We start from the raw sequence: 19,592 nt of genomic DNA, 5'->3' as shown, positions 1-19,592 counted from the left end.
TGCGAACGGATCATTTGCATAGCCACCCCTTGTTTTTGAACGAACGAACGCAAATAGCGAACGGCTCTGAATGAGGGCCTTTGCGCCATCTGGACATTTTACAGGCCCAAACAGCGCCCCCTGCCCTGTGGTGCCCTGTGCGATGGCACCGGCCGCACTACCCTAGCTACAGACATGGACACTCACCTAACTCCACCCAAATACAGACATTGGGACTCCCAATCCCTCCAAACCAGCAATTCATGTAACAATGCATTAAAGTTGATCACAATAGGTGCACATTTAAGTTGGTTTTGTTTAGTCCTAAATAATAGTAGAGTTGTCAGTAGTATGTACAGTATTGTGAATTGGCAATTATGGTAAAAAAAGAAACAGTTTTACCTTAACTTTATCCTCTAATAAGTCAGACATGTTACATATAGGAGTAAATGTGTATCCAACATAGTAATTACCTCACTGCTTCTGTTCATTATAGGGGGCTCCATGAGTCTTCCTCAGCATACAGCAAAGGTCACATAGACCCAGCAGCAGCAGGCACTGCCTCACTCAGATGCATCCCTCCCATGAGGCTGCTGCTATAGATCTCCTCAAAGGGTCAGAGAAGCATGTGATGAGCTCCACCAATCAGCTCAGCATATGTCTCTCTGACCTTTTGTGGTGTCTCTTGGGATTAGCAAAGCACCTCACTTGTGCACTCAGTGGTGGGATTCAACTTTTTTTTAAGTCGTGGTAATTAATGGGCGCCCAATGTTGCAATTCAATTGTTTTGGAAACCCATTAATTGATGTGCCTAGTTAGACCAGGTTTCGCCTTGTAAAACAGCTAAATCTGTCCAGGCTAGGATGACTAGAAGTGCCGGCGCCAATGGCTAATGGAGCAATTGCCCCGTCGGGTGCTTGGCACTGACAGCCGCTGGTGAAAATATTTGAATCACCCCCAGTGTGCCCCGATGCACAATCCCTACATGTAGCTGGCGCCTCTGTCAGTTGTTGTGGGGAAGGGGTGCAGTCATCCCCTTGCCCCCCCCCCCCCCGCAGTTTTGGCACCTATGAACATACCTCTACCAAAAAAAAAGTGAATGCACTCAACTGATATATAACATTTGAAATAATAGCAGAGTAATTTTAATTTTGAAGAATAAAAACAATAAAAAAAGTTGTAAATATCACTCACTGTTTACAGCAAAGTCCCAAAATACACACTTCACTGGGAGATTGTCCTAAAAAACAAGATAAAAAAACACTTCAAATTTGGACTATAAATTGTTAGAATGTATTCTATAAGCAGGTTTAAATTTGGGGTACTGACGCTTCTTATAAGTCACATTGCTATTTGCATTTGTAAATCAGTGGTTTTCTGTCTAATAATTCACACATTCTAACAGATGTATGTAACTGTATGTAAGCTTGTGTAACCTACCACATTCCCACGAAGATGCCGCAGAGTTATGTCCACCGGCTTGTTCAATTCTTCTATCTTAGTACCTTCAACACTGGCACTTATGATGTAAGTGTTTAATATGTAATTGCTGAAATAATTATCCTACCAAAAGATACAAAAAAAAGATATGGTACTTATGACAGATTGGCCGTTTTACCCATCTATACAGATATAGCAGTTCACATATGTGGCCCAAATATTTGAGCTGAGCAGTTATTTACACTGTAAATGTTTTAATTATGCACAAATGTCAACCAAAGTATTGCATTAAAACTAGGGGTGAGCGGGTTCGGATTTCTGAAATCCGAACCCCCCGAGCCCCCCCGATCTGAGTCAGGCTCTACTTTTCCCGCCTGACTCGGATCTGAAATCGAGGCAAAACGTCATCATCCCGCCTTCCGGGTCTTGGATTCTATATAAGGTACCCGCGTCTGCGCCATTTTCTCACTCGGCTGTGGACAGTGAAGAGGGAGGGTGGGAGTAAGGGCTGGCTGGGCTGTGTAGTGTAGTGTAGTGCAGTGTAGTGTTGTGCTGTGCTGCGCTGTGCTGCTGTTGTCCATAGGGGCTGTGTCCACTCCTCCAAAGTCCATAAGGGCTGGCTGTGTTGTACTGTGCTGCTGTTGTCCATAGGGGCTGTGTCCACTCCTCCAAAGTCCATAGGGGCTGGCTGGGCTGTGTTGTGCAGTCAGTTGTCCATAGGGGCTGTGTCCACTCCAAAGTCCTGTGCAGTGTCCCAGTCCTAAAGGGGTGCTGTAGTGTTGTCCAGGGGGTGCTCTGTCCATCAGGGGTGCTCCCCCCAAGTGCAAAAAAAATATATATTTTTTCTGTGTTTGTGAATTGTGTGCGCAGTAGCCGCACGTGCATCAACAAAGTAGCGCCAAGCGTGCGCCTGTGTCATAAGTAAAGGGCCGGCTGGCTCGTCCATTAAAGGGTGCTGTAACCCCCAAAGTACACTCCGAATAATATTTTTTTTTTTCTGTGTTTGTGAATTGTGTGCGCAGTAGCCTCACGTGCATCAACAAAGTAGTGCCAAGCGTGCGCCTGTGTCATAAGTAAAGGGCCGGTTGGCTCGTCCGTTAAAGGGTGCTGTAACCCCCAAAGTGCACTCCAAACCAAATAAAAAATTATTTTCTGTGTTTGTGAATTGTGTGCACTGTGGCTGCACGTGCATCAAAGGAGCAGCGCCAAGCGTGCGCCTGTGTCCCCTAAGTCTGTTAAAGGGTGGTGTAACCCCCAAAGTGCACTCCACAAAAAATAAACAATTCTTTTTTTTCTGTATTTGTGTGCGAAATGTATGCGCAGTAGCCGCACGTGGATCAACACAGCAGCAGCGCCAAGCGTGCGCCTGTGTAATAAGTCAAGGGCCGGTTTGGACATCTGGTCCGGACTGAAGGACGTGCCAACAATTTCTGACATATCTACTGTCACTGCATATCATACTGTCACCACTGACAGAATGGTGGAGGAATTATTTTCTGTGTTTGTGAATTGTGTGCACTGTGGCTGCACGTGCAACAACAAAGGAGCAGTGCCAATCGTGCGCCTGTGTCATAAGTAAAGGGCCGGCTGGCTTGTCCGTTAAAGGGTGCTGTAACCCCCAAAGTGCACTCTAAAAAAAATAAAAAAATTATAATTTTTTTTTTGTCTTTGTGAATTGTGTGGGCAGTAGCCGCACCTGCATCCTCAAAGCAGCAGCGACAAGCGTGCGTCTGTCTGTTAAAGGATTACATCGGTGACAGCATCCAAGTAGGCATGTCAGACAGTCCGCACCTGTACTGGCAGGAAAAAGAGGCAATTTGGAGGCCCCTGTACACTGGCTCTAATTTACCTGAGTTGCCCCCCCTCCAGTGTGTACTCCGAAAGAGTGTTTAGTGCAGCCGGGAACCTTGTCAGCGAAAGGCGTAGGAGGTTGTTTCCACAAAATGTGGAGAAGATGATATTCATAAAAATGAATGATCAACTCTTCCAGGGAGACCAGCCTCCAGAACGTACAGAGGGACCTGTGGTGGTGGATTCCAGCGGGGACAAATTAATACTCTGTGAGGATGACGATGTACACAACACTGAAGAGGGTGAGGAATTGGTGAATGAGGAGGATGAGGACGACATCTTGCCTCTGTAGAGCCAGTTTGTGCAGGGACAGATTAATTGCCAGCTTGTTTTGTGGGGGCCCCAAACGAACCAATCATTTCAGCCACAGTCATGTGGCAGACCCTGGCGCTGAAATGATTGGTTTGTTAAAGTGTGCATGTCCTGTTTATACAACATAAGGGTGGGTGGGAGGGCCCAAGGACAATTCCATCTTGCACCTCTTTTTTTTCTTTGCATTATGTACTGTGTGGGGCCTAGTTTTTCAAACTGCCATCCTGTCTGCCACTGCAGTGTCACTCCTAGAAGGGCCACGTGTTTGTGCCGCCCACTCGTGTCGCTTAGCATAGTCATACAGCTATCTCGGTGCAATCTTTTGGACATAAAAACACTATTGTGAGGTGTGAGGTGTTCAGAATAGACTGGAAATGAGTGGAAATTAAGGTTATTGAGGTTAATAATAGCATAGGAGCAGAAAAACCAACACATTCTGTGATTTTAGCTGTTTTTATGCTTTTTAAAAAAAAAAAAAAATCCAGATCCAAAACACAAAACCCAGAACACGGAAGGGTGGTTTTGGCAAAACCAATCCAGATCCAAAACACGAAGAAAGATCCAGAGCCAAAACCAAAACGCGAAAAGTGGCCGGTGCACACCCCTAATTAAAACCATTCATGATAGTGTGAGAAATTGATAAACAATTCTTATGACTTTGGATTTTTTAGACTTATTACTCCATTAGGCGCACATAATGTAGTTTACAGAATGGTAGTTGCTCAAATCAATTTATAGGTCCATAACAGATGCATGCAAGGGAGGGGTTAATCATGACAAGAAAAAAATAATTGGAGGATCTTGGGATGCCTCCAGGTAAGTTAGCTCTTAATTTAGAAATACATACAGTAAACATATTATCCAAAGTAAGGTGCTGTTTATTGTAGTGCAGGACCACCAGAGCAGAGACACCTTGCCGTGGCTGGTGGCTTACCATATGTTTGTAAATGTATGTAACTGAGACCTCTGCATTGCTATTATCGTAGAATGTAAATCTCTTTTGCTGGCTTATCCAGTGTGCTGAGGGTTTTAGATAGTGTTTTCTTGTCTAGATTAACCCCTCCCTTACATGCTCTTGTGGTGAACCAATAAATTGATTTGAGCAATTACAATTCCATGTATTACTGTTCCTGAAAGGCATATATGGGATCAGTAGCTGGCGGGTATGCTGATCCTTGTAGTGCCAAATTGTGGTGCCTCCAGGTGAATTAGTTTTCAATTTAGAAATATATGACCCAAAGTAAGGTGCTATTACCACCAGAGCAGAGATGCCTTGCCATGGCTGGTGGCTTCCCATATATTTGCAAATGTATGTAACTGAGGTCTCTGCATTTCTATTATCAAGTAGGATGCAAATCTCTTTTCCTGGCCTATCCAGTGTTCTGAGTAAATGGCTTTGCTTTTTCTTGTCTAGATTAACCCCTCCTTTACATGCACCTATGATAGGCCATAAAATTGATTGAGCAACCACCATTCTGTGGTATCACTGTTCTTTGAGGCATATAGGTTATCAGTAGTGGAGGGTATGCTGTTCCTTGCAGCGCCAAATTGAAGGATCTTGAGGTGCCTCAAGGTGAGTTAGCTCTCAATTTAGAAATACATAAACATAGAACCAGGGGTGTCTTACGAGAGATGAGGGGGCCCCGTGTGCATTGCCCGTCAGGGGTCCCCTCCTCTCTCCCCAGCTGGCCGGCCACCGCAGCATCAGTTCACTTGTACCTTGTGAATTTGTTTTTTCTTTTTCTAGACAATTTAGTTTCTTTACACTCAGTAGAAATAACTGGTCACATGTTGCACTCATTTACACTGACCATGTGAAAAGAACTGCCAAAACTAGACGTTTGTGCCAATGAAAACATCATGACAAAAGAAAACATATATATTTCTGCTGAAATTTACGTACATTTTACACCAAACAAATTTGTTTGTTTCGAGGGTAAATCAGGATTTTCTGTGTAAGTAAAATGAACATGGCTGAATGGCTTAAGATGCTGCCATTGCAATATGAGAGTGTATACCAGTTATTCACTTAGAATGATTAGAAGCCTCAGAAACAAACTAACACATGCCTCCAGTTTATACTTATTGTGAATTAAAGGGAAATATACTGTTAGACATAAGGAGGAGACAATACTTTTACGGTTACCATAAAAAGTGATGGAGTCCCAAAAAAGTTAAACTGCACTTTGGATGCTGCTAAAGCCGCTTGGTCTTGTATTTCTTCAGGTAAATGGATGTAGGCCACAGCCTCTTCTACAGGAACTTTTTCTAGTGTTATCTGTTGGAATAGTTTACAAAATGATTCTCAATATGTATAACTTACTCCAATGGATATCAACGAATAGTATTTTTTTTAAACTCAAGTGCATTGATTTATGATAGGGGAATAAAACCTAAACGCAGTGCAATATTGTATTATAATGTATATGCCTAGCAGTGATGTTTGAAAAATTCAAATAATATAGGTGGTGGGCACGTCCCGGGGATTGATGTAAATTCCAGTGGCAGGTATCCTCCATTCACAGTAAGGAAGGACAGTGGGAAAATAGACATTCAAGGCCTGATTCAGCAAGGAACGCAAGGGAGAGAACGTACGCACCCAGCCACTGAGAAAAGAAGCTAATCAAAGAATACGCACGGCAACCGCAGCACAAGATGCAGACCCTCAGCAATATATAATGCAGCCCACCTCCCTTTACTCACAGCCTGAGTAGTCTGTAAGATAGCGGAAACATCGAACACATTAGCATAATAGTGGTTGACCTAACCTCACTCAGGATTTGACCAACTTCCTGCACGCAGTGAGAGCTCTGACTGCGTAGGTCCTCGCAATGGCTAATTTATGAATGCCCCTGCAACGGCATTCAAACGCACTGGCATGTCTGCGCTCGGCCGACTACCCCCAGTTGCCACCCAAAATGGCACTACCTGTCAATCAATATCGGAAGGGCCTGCGTACACGCAGCGTGTAGTCTGTGTACCCTTACCCGATCGCACTGGCTAGTTTGTGCAGTGCGATGCATACACAGTGCAAAAACATTGGTCGTGTGCGTTTGCTCACTTACGTTCCTTGCTGAATCAGGCCCTTAGGGACATTGTGGGCAGTCAATCGGTAACAACGGCTCACTCCCAGGTATGTTAGCCACACAAACCTCAGCTGTGGATCTAAAGTTCTATCACTATGGGGGAGATTTATCAAATCTTTTAGAGAGATAAAGTACCAACCAATCAGTTTCTGTCATTTTTCAAACACAGCCTGTAAAATGGCACTCAGAAGCTGATTGGTTGGTACTTTCTCTCTTTCCACTTTATCTCTCCAAGGTTTGATACAACTCCGTCAATGCACCCTATGCAAAGTAATGGAGTCTGAGTTTTAGCAATGATTCACAGCTTCTAAATACAAATATGTATTGTATATGTTTTCTTTAAATCCAAATAACTGTACTTTTTCTTACTTTAAATGGACCAATTCCAATCGGAGCCATATGTATAAATCTTCTAACTCTCTTTCTAGTCAATACTTGCAAGTGCGGGCAGCACAGATGGTGTAATGGTTAGCGTTACTGCCTCACAGCACTGAGGTCGTTGGTTCGATTCCCACCACGGCCCTACCTGTGTGGAGTTTGTATATTCTCCCTGTGCTTGCGTGGGTTTCCTCCGGGTACTCCGGTTTCCTCCCACACTCCAAAAATATACAGGTAGGTTAATTGGCTCCTAACTAAATTACCCTAGTGTGTGTGAGCATGTGGTAGGGAATATAGACTGTAAGCTCCACTGGGGCAGGGACTGATGTGAATGGCCAAATATTCTCTGTAAAGCACTGCGGAAAATGTGTGCGCTATATAAATAACTGGTAATAATAATAATTATACCTCTATGTCCTTCCCTTCCAGGAATGGCTTAACAGTGAAGTAAAGTTCTTTAAAGTCCTTAAAACCAACATTTGCCACTAGTAAAGCCAGAGAATCAACGGTCACATTTGCTGTATCTCCAGGAAAATCCATTGCGTATCCAATTTCCTCCGTAATGTTTAGTATCCTCAAAAGCAATTATAAAACCCCAATAAATATTTAGGTAAAGAAAAGTACAGGTTACATAATTATATTTGTGAGTCACTATTGACATACTGTAGCTTCTGGTTAGCCATAAAGTTGTTGCAGATGGCAATTTCGTCTGCCTTTTTAGTCATTTTATGAAACAGCACTGCCCTAAAATAGTCATGTGTATAGGACCAAAACAGCAAGTTGGCTGGAAAATAATAATAATAATAATAATAATAATAAAATCAGGTTACTACAGTATAACCATTTTGATATATCTTGGAGTAGACTTAATAAAACTTCTAAACGGAGATGTGTAGGTCATACTTTCCCACTCTCCCTCATTGTCAGGGAGACTCCCTGAATTAGTAACAGTCTCCCTGACTCCCTGAAGAGTCTAGCAATCTCCCTGAATGCACCTTACCCCCATTATGAAGCTGTTATATTTAAAAAAACACAGATATATACATTCAGATGGGATCATTAGTATAATTTTCCTGCATTGGTTATAAGGCACAATGATCCCTGTGGCTACATGCATTTTATGAAAAGTATCAGTATGTATTCATCAACATGTAGATCTTACTAACTGCTTTTGGGCTCATTTACATTGGCATGTAAGTAAATTTTATGACACGCCTCTCAGATGTAGCAGTACACGCCCACTTTACCACCGCGCTCATAGGTGCTGCTTTCACAATCTCCCTGAAATGCTTTTTCAAAAGTAGGTAAGTATGCTGTAGGTATTGCTTACAGGGGCTAATACAGTAGTGCGCGCAATCTGGAATCTGCGTGTGCAACCATTCTGCGAGTGTGCAGAATGAGTTTTGCTTTATCGCATGCAAGCCCTTGAATGCCTCTGCCTTTACCAGGAGTTGCCAGCCCAGGGACTGCGTGGACGTACTCAGTCTACTGGGCTCGCAAGCCAGCCAGCCTGAGTAAGCTGAGGCTTACTCAGCTGGCCGGCTGCCCGGCGCCGTCCACCATCATGACCATCGACCAGCGATGGTGATCCCAGCCTGCAACCTCCGTCGCAGTGCTGGGATCACATACACCTCCTGCTGCATTTGCATTATTGCAAGGATCGCATGGCAAAGCTGCCTGCGTGCAGTATTGCAATCCTTGCTGAATCAGGCCCAAAGTAACCAAACAAATTCTATCTATCATGTATTGATTGCACTCTCTACAAAATGATAACTACAGTAAAATCTGATTGGCTGCTATGGGCAACACCTTCATTTTTCTCTTTAGACTTTTTTATTTTTTTTTATTTAGGAAATCTGCCCAGTTAACCTCTACGGAGCTTATATATGGATCATTGTTGTTTTATGTATTAAAGCTTGTCCCTGGTATCGATTCCTACCTACCGATTCCTACCTACCTATACCTTCTAAAATTGTCGCTATTTAGCGTAACGAGTCGCACAAGAAATAAATGCTTTCAGACTTAGCGTGTGGTTCCAAAGCACAAAAAGTTATTATTCAATATAAAAACAGATGGTTACAAGCTGTGATCTTAATACAATTAGCGCAAATAAATCATACAGACCCAAGGTACAGTTGTTACATACGCACTACAAATTTCTTTAGTTCAGATATCTCACTGCAACCTTTTAACCCTCCCGGAACAAGATCGCGATCGAGAGGTCCACGTTATCTGCCTCGTCTCCGCCGTGTATATCCACCGGTTGGTTGACCTTCTTACAGTGAGTGGAATGGACCCAGGTATCTCTCTCCGCCACCTTTAATGAGGTTGTACTCGTCAGCAACACCTGATAAAGACTTTCCCACCGATCAGTCAAACAACCTGAAAACAAGAAATTTCTGATCATAACAAATTCTCCAGGTTCAACATCATGACAGTTTGTTTCAGGCATATCATGTGACAACAATTTCAGTTTCTGCTGTTGCTGTTTTAACTGTTTATAAGATACCTTACAGTTACCTCGTTGTTACCTTTCAAATCTTCCTGCGGACTTATAATCAAATGAGGTTGTCTACCAAACTGTATTTCAAAGGGGGACAGATTAAGAGGAGGCCTTAGGAGTTGTCCTGATACTATGAAGGACAAGTGGTAGTGCTTCTGGCCAACCTAGTCCAGTTTCCGACATGATTTTACTTAATTTGTTTTTAATAGTCCCGTTCATCCTCTCCACCTTGGCACTGGCTTGCGGTTGGTAGGGGGTATGAAGTCGACTATTAATACCCATCAGATTACACATATTTTGAAAAACATCACCTGTGAAATGGGTACCCATATCACTCTCAATAATTCTAGGGATACCGTATCTGCATACAAACTCCTGAACAATTTTCTTGGCAGTAAATGCAGCAGTATTACTGGCAGCTGGGTATGCCTCAACCCAATTAGAAAACACATCAGTGCACACTAATACATACTTGAGATTCCTGCAGGGTGGTAATTGGATGAATTCAATTTGTATTACCTGAAAAGGTCCGTCAGTTGGAGGAATGTGGGATGGTTCGGTAGGGATCGTTTTCCCAATGTTTTTCCTCAAGCAGGTCAGACAGGACATTGCTCTCTTCTCCGCTTGAGAGGAAAAACTCGGTGCGCACCAGTATGCTCTCACCAATTTGCACATACCTTGCTTTCCCAAATGAGTCAGACCGTGCGCTGCCTCAGCCAGGCTTGGGTAGTACGCTTTGGGAGCCACTGGCTTACCTTGTCCATCTCTCCAGAGTCCAGAAGACTCTTGCCCACATCCCTTGGACCCCCAGACTGCCTTTTCCTGAATGGAACACAAATTTTGCATCTCAATTAATTTCAGCATGTCAATTGTTTGAAAAGTCATCATTTGTTCAGTTGGTACATTCATTTTTAAACATGCTGCCCATTTTGCAGCTTCGTCTGCCCTGTTGTTGCCCAGTGATACCAGGTCATCCTCACATGAATGGGCTTTACACTTACTTACCGTCACTGCCTTAGGCAATTGGATTGCTGTCAGTAGTCCTTTTATATGTCTGGAATGTGCAATTGGTGTGCCTGCTGCTGTCAGAAATTTTCTCAGACGCCATAGAGCGCTGAAATCATGTACTACCCCGAAGGCGTACCTAGAGTCAGTGTAGATATTAGCAGATTTACCTTCCACTAAATCACACGCCCTCTTTAGTGCCACCAGTTCCGCCACTTGGGCCGAGTGTGGTGGGCCTAAAGGTTCGGCCTCTATAACGACCTAGTCATTTACCACGGCATAACCTGTACATAACTCTCCAGTGTCAGTTTGTCTATGACAACTCCCATCCGTGTAAAATGTCACATCTACATTTTCTAAAGGTGTGTTCTGTATGTCAGGTCTTGCAGTAAAGGTTTGATTCAGATATTCCATACAATCATGTGCATCAATATACCTGCAAAACTCACCTTTTGCCAGTGACTCACCTCTCTCCACTCTTTGTGCATCATGTTGCACATATGGTAAATACGTTGCTGGATTTAACGTACTGCAACTTTTGATGGTGATGTTTGCAGGTGCTATTAGGGCTAGTTCCCATTTTGTGAATCTAGCTGAGGAGACATATCTGGTTTGGGCAGTGTTAGCAAAGCAGATACAGCATGGGGAGTATAGACAATCATATCATGGCCTAGTACCACATCCTCACTCTTACTGACCAATAGAGCAGTTGCTGCTATACTTCTTAAACACGTTGGGAGTGATCTTGCCACAGTGTCCAATTGTGCACTGTAGTATGTTACGGGCCTACTGGCATAACCATGTTTTTGTGTGAGGATACCTGCTGCACAACCATCAGCTTCCGTACAATACAAATCAAAAGGTTTTTCATAATCAGGTATTCCCAATGCAGGTGCTCTTGTCAGACTAGCCTTAAGATTAAGAAAAAAAGCCTGCTCTGATTCCTCTGTGTGTATGACACGATCGGGTTTTGATGAAGAGACTAAGGGTCTCATTCAGACCTGGTCGCAAGCGCTGATGCGCTCACAACCAGGTCGATGGTTAGCCCTATGCATGCACAGCAGCTGCACTGCACGTGCGCAAGCCCCGGTAATCCACAGCTTAGCTAGCGACCAGGAAGCCGCACTAAAAAAAAGGAAGCGGCCGCCCTCATTCAGAGAGAGCGATCGCTTCTTGTGACTGCCTCTGAATGAGGGCCTAAGTCCTGTAATGGCAAGGCCAAAATAGAAAAACCTGGGATCCACATTCTGCAGTATCCACACATTCCCAAGAAGGTCCGAATTTGCTGTTGATTCTGTGGCAGTGTCATGTTCTGTATGGCTTGGATTCTGTCATTTGTCAGATGTCGTAACCCCTGGGTTAGGCAATGTCCCGAGTATTTAACCCTGGACTGGCATGGCTGTAGTTTGTCCTTAGCAACCTTGTGTCCTGTTTGCGAGAGATGAAGCAATAAAAGTTTAGTATCATTTAAACATGACATAAACGAATCAGAACATAACAATAAATCATCCACATATTGTATTAGAACAGATCCATTGGCAGGTTGAAAAGATTGTAAACAGTCGTGTAAGGCCTGAGAGAAGATACTGGGACTGTCTATGAAACCCTGGGGCAATCGTGTCCATGTGTATTGCACACCCCTGTATGTAAAAGCGAATAGGTACTGACAGTCAGAATGAAGAGGTACAGAGAAGAAAGCAGAACAGAGGTCAATGACAGTGAAATGGGTTGCATTTGGTGGGATCTGCATAAGAATGAGAGCTGGATTTGGCACTACAGGAAATTGGCTCTCTACTACCTTATTAACCCCTCTAAGGTCTTGTACCAGCCTATAACCCCTCCCACCACTCTTTCACAGGAAAGATGGGACTGTTGGCTACACTTGCTGTAGGGACTAAAATTCCCTGTTGTAATAATCACTCAATTATGGGATAATCCCCTAATTCTACCTCCTGTTTCAATGGGTACTGGGGAATTTTGGGAGTTTGCCTACCTACAGTGTCCTGTCCATCCTTGGTCCATAGTGAATCTGGAATTTGGAATAACATTTGATCTACCTGGGATGGATTTTTACCTGAACCAATAGAGTGATACAGTATCCTTTAGGGAGTGTCCAATATATCCCTCACCTCGTGCACAACTCTCTCTGGGATATCTAGAAATACACCATCAGGGGTACAATATATGACACATCCCATCTTACATAACAAATCCGTTCCCAGTAGGTTAGTAGGAGCCGCTGCTGCCAGGAGGAAAGAATGCCTGGTATGCAATGGCCCGATAGTGACCTCTGTGGATTTGGTTAAAGGATAATGTTGCACTTTACCCATTACACCCATTGCTGGTACTGTCTCGCTTGTCACCTGTAAATTAGCTGGAGATTTTATCACTGATCTGGTCACCCCTGTGTCATCAACCATCATCACCGGTTCTTCCCTAGTACTTCCCATTAACTTGACTATCTGTAGACTACAGGTATGACCTGACCCCTAGCGTTGACTCTCACTCTTCAATACAGCATTTAAGGCCACAATTGGAGCTGGTGACTGTTGTAAATTTCCTGTACTCTGTGTATATCCCTTATGGGGATATCCAGGTACTCCCTGGTTAGGGGGTCCTACCTTCTCCACCTTACAGTTCCTACTTACATGTCCCACTTGGTTGCAGTTAAAACACCTTCGTGAGTGGGGTGGGTGAAAGGGTTGCTGTGTGGGTTGAGCGGTAGGGAAAGATTGTGGGTGTGGATAAGGATGTTGAGGGTAATATGGTGGTTGTGGATAGTATGGGTTTTGTGTGTGATAAGTGGGGTAGCGTTGTGTTTGTGGTGGTGCAGGATTGGTGAGGACGTGTAGCTGTGCAGGTGCAGGTGTGTCTGGTGGCTGTGATGTTACAGTCATTCCTTCTAGAGCTTGAATACTAACAGCCATTAGCTTCTCGCTCTGGGTCTCTCTCTTTTTGAGGATGTTTATATCATGTTCAATAGCGGATTCTATGAGCGTGTCTACAGTAACTCCTCTCCAGCCAGGTAGTGAGGTCTGAACTCAGGTCTTTAGATTCTCTTTTAGACCATCCATAAGTACAGTGATAATCATTCCCCTGTGATAAGTGCTATCTTTAATATCCTCTATCCCAGTGTACAGGGTGATAGCCTGCAGAGCTCGGGTACAATAATCTTCTGCAGATTCACTCTCTTTGTTTTATGGTGAAAATTTTACTCCAGTTAACTACTACTGGAAAATATACACCCAATTCAGTTATTATGCGGGTAATGTTACCTTGGTTACTCTCGTCTGTTATGGGACCATCTCCATCCAATACGCAATCCGTGATAAACTTTGTATTGTGTGGAAGACAAGCCCTTAACACCACTCGCCAATCTTTGTTGGCTCGTGAGCACTACCCAAATTTTCTAAAATCTTTGGCATTTGGCTAATTCCTTTTTAGGCTCAGGGAAATCATTCATTATGGAATTTAGCTCCGCTCTTGTCCAAGGACAATGCATTGCTACCTCCCTTGTGGGCACTACATCGTTCGCATCCGCATTCCCATTCGGAACAGTTATTGTCGGGAAGGGATGCAGACCGGCAGCACTGCTACTTTTGACCTTGTTACCTGATTGGGGATTGAGTCTATTACTGCTACATATGTGGTTAACAACTTCCTCTATGGGTGCAGTGGATGTTAACACTTCCTGTACTATCACTGATGAAGATGGGGCCACCACTTGTTAGATGCTCCATCACAACAAGCACATGTGTACAGCATGGGAAATGGCAGACATAACAATAGGCTCATCATCCGCATCATAACATTTTCTTTGTGATTACTCAAGAGAGGGTACACCTTTAAGCCACGCATCCCCCTCATGCTGCCACAACTTTAAACACTCGTTATATTTTACCTTTTTCATTCGAGAGCGCACCATACAGATGCTATCTCGGACATTGTTCAATACCTCCTTATCAAAGCTGCCAATTCTGGGAAACGGTCTAACATTCTTCATCGTCATTTTAAACCATACATCACAGTACCTAGTTGCATAAGCACCGTATTTAGTATGCATAATATGCCGTGCCGACCCAAGCAGCGCTTCCAACAGCAGCACATCATCTAACATCTCTACCGTTTGCTTGGCTCCCATTCTGGAAGAACCCTAAGCTTTTCAATAGAGATACAGTGGCCTATTCATTAAACGTAAAAATTATTTGGAGATAATTAGCTTTAGAACTCTCATGGAGTTCTAGCTAATTATAGGTGGAATTCATCATTCCACCTCTCCATAAGTATCTATTCCCGAAAAGCTGTCATTTTTGCGATGACAGGTTTTCGGGAAATAGATACTTTTCCCTGCCTACACTACCTTATCGCATCTGGAAACAGTGCTGTGCATGTGCTGTTACATCTGTAAAACCAGCGCATGCGCAGCACTGCCTACAGATGCGTTAAGTTTCGTACCCCCCCCGATCTACCCCCACCCCCCTCCGCTCACCTCCCCCCCCCCGACTTACCTGTCCGCGCAGCAGCCTCCGCCTCCGTCCTGCTGGTCTGTCATGTGGTTTCCCAGCAGACCACATGACAGATTAGAAAAAAAAAAAATTTTTTTTTTTTTTGTCTAAACTTTCTTGTGCTCTGCTGGGGAGCACACATGTCCGACCAGCCTCCGGAGCCTGAGGACGGAGCAGAGCGCCGGAGGGACTCGTCGGGGGACCTGCACACGCGGATACAGGTAAGTTTCACCTGCTATTCGCCACCTCACAGTGGCGAATAGTAACTGCATCAAATTCCGAAAATTGATAATTTTCGGAATTTGATGAATACCATAATTTCCACATCCCCATTCTAATGTATGGGGAGTGTGGAAATTAACGCAGGGGAACTTAGCAAGGAGATATCTGTGATATCTCCTGTGCTAAGTGGCTACATGAATACCAAAATAACGTTATTTAAGGAAAACGTCCTTAAAAACGTTATTTTAGTGTTGATGAAAAGGCCCCTTAGACTGGTGAAAGACAGTCAAGATACTTTCACTTACCTGTGGACGATATTAACAGGATGCGCCCACACACCTATGGAAGAATAATAAGACTGCTTCCACGCACCTAATCCCTTTTGACTACCTTTCAACTGCTAGCATGTAGGTATTCCAATAACACCTACCCTTTTAAGTGATTTCGTCCACCCTCTTCTCAGTTCACAATCACAATTTAGACACAACTGTGCGGTTCAATTACAATGCTCAAATAACCCTAACTGATCACTGAATACTGTAATCACACTGAGAGCCGAATCTACAACAAAGACAACAACTACACCTGCTTATGTGTATAGACTGCGGTATCTACTACCGAGCCTCTAGGCCGACACCAGGCGCCTAGCTCTTAAGGGTCCTATGATACCCTTAACTAGGGAACATGTTACCCCTACCAACAAATATTCACTGTTACATACCCTTTTCCTGCGCAGAAAAATACATGTTTTCCCAGACTATGGCAACACTGATCAAGATATTTACAACAATGCTATCTATCAATGCAATCTCAATGGCTTTGTTTAAAAATGCGTGGCAGCAATACAGGAAATACGTATACGCTATTGTGCGACTAGTCGCATACATAATAATGCGACTACTACACAAAACGTATTATTACCCTTAGGCTATTGTGCGACTTCCCCTTTTTAACATAAAAAAATCTATCAATGAAGGAAAACAAACTTTTACCTCCCTTGCCCTGGATTCTTAATCAGCGCTCTTTAAGCCACAATAACGGGTAGCGGACTCTCAGCAACAAAGTGGTAGCAGATTTTCGAAGGCACAATGCATTCTTTCCCGCTATGGTGCCTCCACCCTTTTGCTGAGAGATCGCTGACCGAGTGTTACCAAGTGACCGGTAGCGTGATTCACACTGCGAGCCCCCTACTATCGATTCCTACCTACCTATACCTTCTAAAATTGTCGCTATTTAGCGTAATGAGTCGCAGAAGGAATAAATGCTTTCAGACTTTGAGTGTGGTTCCAAAGCACAAAAAGTTATTATTCAATATAAAAACAGATGGTTACACACTGTGATCTAAATACAATTAGCGCAAATAAATCATACAGACCCAAGGTACAGTTGTTACATACGCACGCGCTCTGGACCCAGATACCGGCATCAGAATAGAAACCTCCGTCAGCAGCAAAGCAGTCAGACTGGCATCCAGGTTTAGAGAGCCCACATATATACTCTTGCAGAGATAGGCAATACAATAGAACAGTTTGGCATGATTCCATTGGTTCTTCTTCCTGGTTCTTCTATTACAGTATAGTTCATAGGTCAATTCGTATGGACACAAACCAGCCTCCAACAGCTCTTTGTGTCCTGTTTCCCGCTGCATAATAAATCTAAGCTGGCTACATTACAAAGTACATTTTAATGTTTAACTCTCTATAGTCCATAGTTTGCAGACACATGTTGCGATCTTCTCACCGATGGTACCGGAAATCTGCAAAGACATAGTGGATCAGTACAACACCAAACACGTTCTGCTTACCATGTACTAAACCTTAGATATCAAATTACATTTATTTCACAACATTAATAATACTGGATAAACCTTGAATATTACACTTTAATGCTAGGGAACCTTTTCATGCAAGTGTGCAGTGTGTAGTATTGGGGAATTGAGAAAAGATGCTAGTTAGCGTTGTGCGACTACATGTTTATGGAGTACACCATGGTACGTGTTTTGCAGGGTTAATAATTTTATATGTTTTAGTGACTGTCTGTATTTATATGGTGAGGACTTTTAACTTCTTTTTATTGCGTGGGAATCGCACAATGCTAAATAATAGCATCGCCGTATGTACTTATAATGGGCGAGATTCACTAAAATGGCGCTGGGCGGCCAGTCGCAAAATGGCGTCTCATTGCCATTGCAAAATGGCGTTACGCAGATTAAATTTTAAACCGATCCTGTCTCAGCCAATTATCCGGCTTCGACACTGGACTCCAGCAGATGTTATCATGCGGAAGTAAGAACATTTTGTAGTTTGTCACAAACTAAGAAGACATGAAAGGAACACTGTTGTGTATGTGTTGCTGTATTTTACATGCAGTTTTTTTTGTTGCATGATATTAGTAGTGAATGGTACATTGGGGTATACTGTATGTACCAAGCCTTGGAGAGAGAAAAAGTACCAACCAATCAGCTCATAATTGTCATTTTTCAAACACAGCCTTTAAAGTGACAGAAGCTGGTAGGTTGGTAGTTTCTCTCTCTCCACGGCTTGATACATCTAGCCCAATGTCACAAGTTTAACTAATAAACCTATAAATCAGTCATCAGATCTTCAATATTTTAAATTATTATATTTGTTTACAGTAGGTCTGCCAACAGCTCTGCATGGTCCCGGTACTGGGAGGGGGCGTGTCCAACTCGGGGAGGTGTGGCCAGGCCCCCTCCTTACAAAAAAAATAAAAAATACTAAGTGCGTGACCGGCGAAGCGGGCGTTCATCCGGCACATGGGGGTGTCCGTGGCAGATCCGGTGCGGGTGAGTGTGATCGCCTAGACCCACACACATCACACAAGGAAAAATAGGACTGGGCTTGAATGGGCTGCAGGACTTGGGCCCTCGCTGGGCTACTCCAATAGGCCTGGGCCCGGGTAAAGAGTAACGCTCCCCCTCCTCTTTGTGCCCCTGAATATGAAACAGAAAACAGACTACAGGTGGATTACTCACTGGTTGGTAAACCTGGTCAGTGAATTGTCAGCTTTTCTCAAAATTAAACTTATTAAATCCAAATTCATTTTTGCAGTCTCGAGATCCATTTTTCCCAGTGCAATTATTTCAAAAAGTTTGTCGAGAATGATTTTTATGTCGTTTTCTGGTAAGGACAACACTCTCCTTGTCAGATTTAAAATCTGCTCTGACAAATACTTTGCGTTTTCTACAGAAAGGGAAAAAAGAAAACGTTAATATGTGTTATTGCTGCAAATTTTGTAGAATACAATAGGATAAGTGTTTGTAAATATTATCTAGAGCTGAGGTGGGCAACCTATCAGGGCTTGTTGGGATTAGTCAGGGTCACTTAGAGATTTTTCAGGCCCCTGTACTATGGGTCCGGCCTAGTGTGTGGGGGCGGGATCACAGTTTGTGTATACAGGGGCCCACCTTACATGATAGGCTGCCAATTTGGGGGCATGCCTACACCATATTGAGGGTGTGGCTGCCAGCTACAGGCCCCCAGACAGGCCTAGGAACAGGTACTCTGTACTGCACACGCCCCACCCCTTCTTTAGGAGTCTCTCTCATTCCTGCAGTACTCCAAACATAAAGGACTAATCAGTAGTAGGAATAGATGGCCGTGACTTGACATAATATAACCGTAACCCTAATGAATGAAGTACTATAAGTTGGATGTGTCCATAAACAAACAGCTCATCAGAAATTATAATTTTATTGATATAGCACCAATAGAACATATTGCACAATACAACAAGGGAAATGGCAGGTACAAAGATCCCTGCCAATGAGAGATTGCACTTTACAGGAAGGGTGATGTGACGTAGGGCCTGATGCAGAGGTGGACACCCGTGGCTACGTTTATAGGCTACGTCTATTGGCAGTTGCCCTTCTGTGACTTTATGCAAATGTAGATACAAAGCCCTTCCCTTCTGTGCGTCCATGCGTCCGAATGTGCAAGGACTGAGACTCCTACTTTCAGCTTAGATGCCACCATTGGTCGCATCATGGAAACTTGCACCAGCCTGATGGTTAGGTGCAGTTTCTCCATCTGTGTATGGGCTCCTATGTGAGCAGCTGAGCATCTGTCTACACAATCACTATCACCAACACGACTGCGACACTCCCATAACATGCCCATAAGACAGACCATCTCCACACGTGTGCTGAGGTAACTCCCTGTCACTGCCCAGGAACACCCACTTCATTATCAGTGCCCCTCTCCCTACATGCAGTGCGTACTATCAGGCCCATAGTGTGTGGGAACTGAGTGAAATGAACCACTTAGTGGTTTATATATCAAGCAGTGGAAA

The 19,592-nt window shown here is 43.6% G+C and overlaps 1 protein-coding gene across 1 annotated transcript in view; it reads right to left on the bottom strand.

Annotated features, from left to right (window-relative positions):
• The window catches only part of ADGRG4 (adhesion G protein-coupled receptor G4), a 127,636-nt gene that overhangs the window by 35,473 nt on the left and 72,571 nt on the right, over positions 1-19,592 (bottom strand). The window contains 5 exon segments of the mRNA XM_088465848.1: positions 1,174-1,219; positions 1,420-1,542; positions 5,729-5,860; positions 7,455-7,620; positions 18,277-18,484. Coding sequence (XP_088321974.1) covers positions 1,174-1,219; positions 1,420-1,542; positions 5,729-5,860; positions 7,455-7,620; positions 18,277-18,484 — 675 coding nt within the window.

Source organism: Taudactylus pleione, unplaced genomic scaffold (genome assembly GCF_031769625.1).
Source record: "Taudactylus pleione unplaced genomic scaffold, aTauple2 ptg000064l, whole genome shotgun sequence".
Taxonomy (NCBI): Eukaryota; Metazoa; Chordata; class Amphibia; order Anura; family Myobatrachidae; genus Taudactylus; species Taudactylus pleione.
This window is presented reverse-complemented; position numbering and strand designations above follow the sequence as displayed.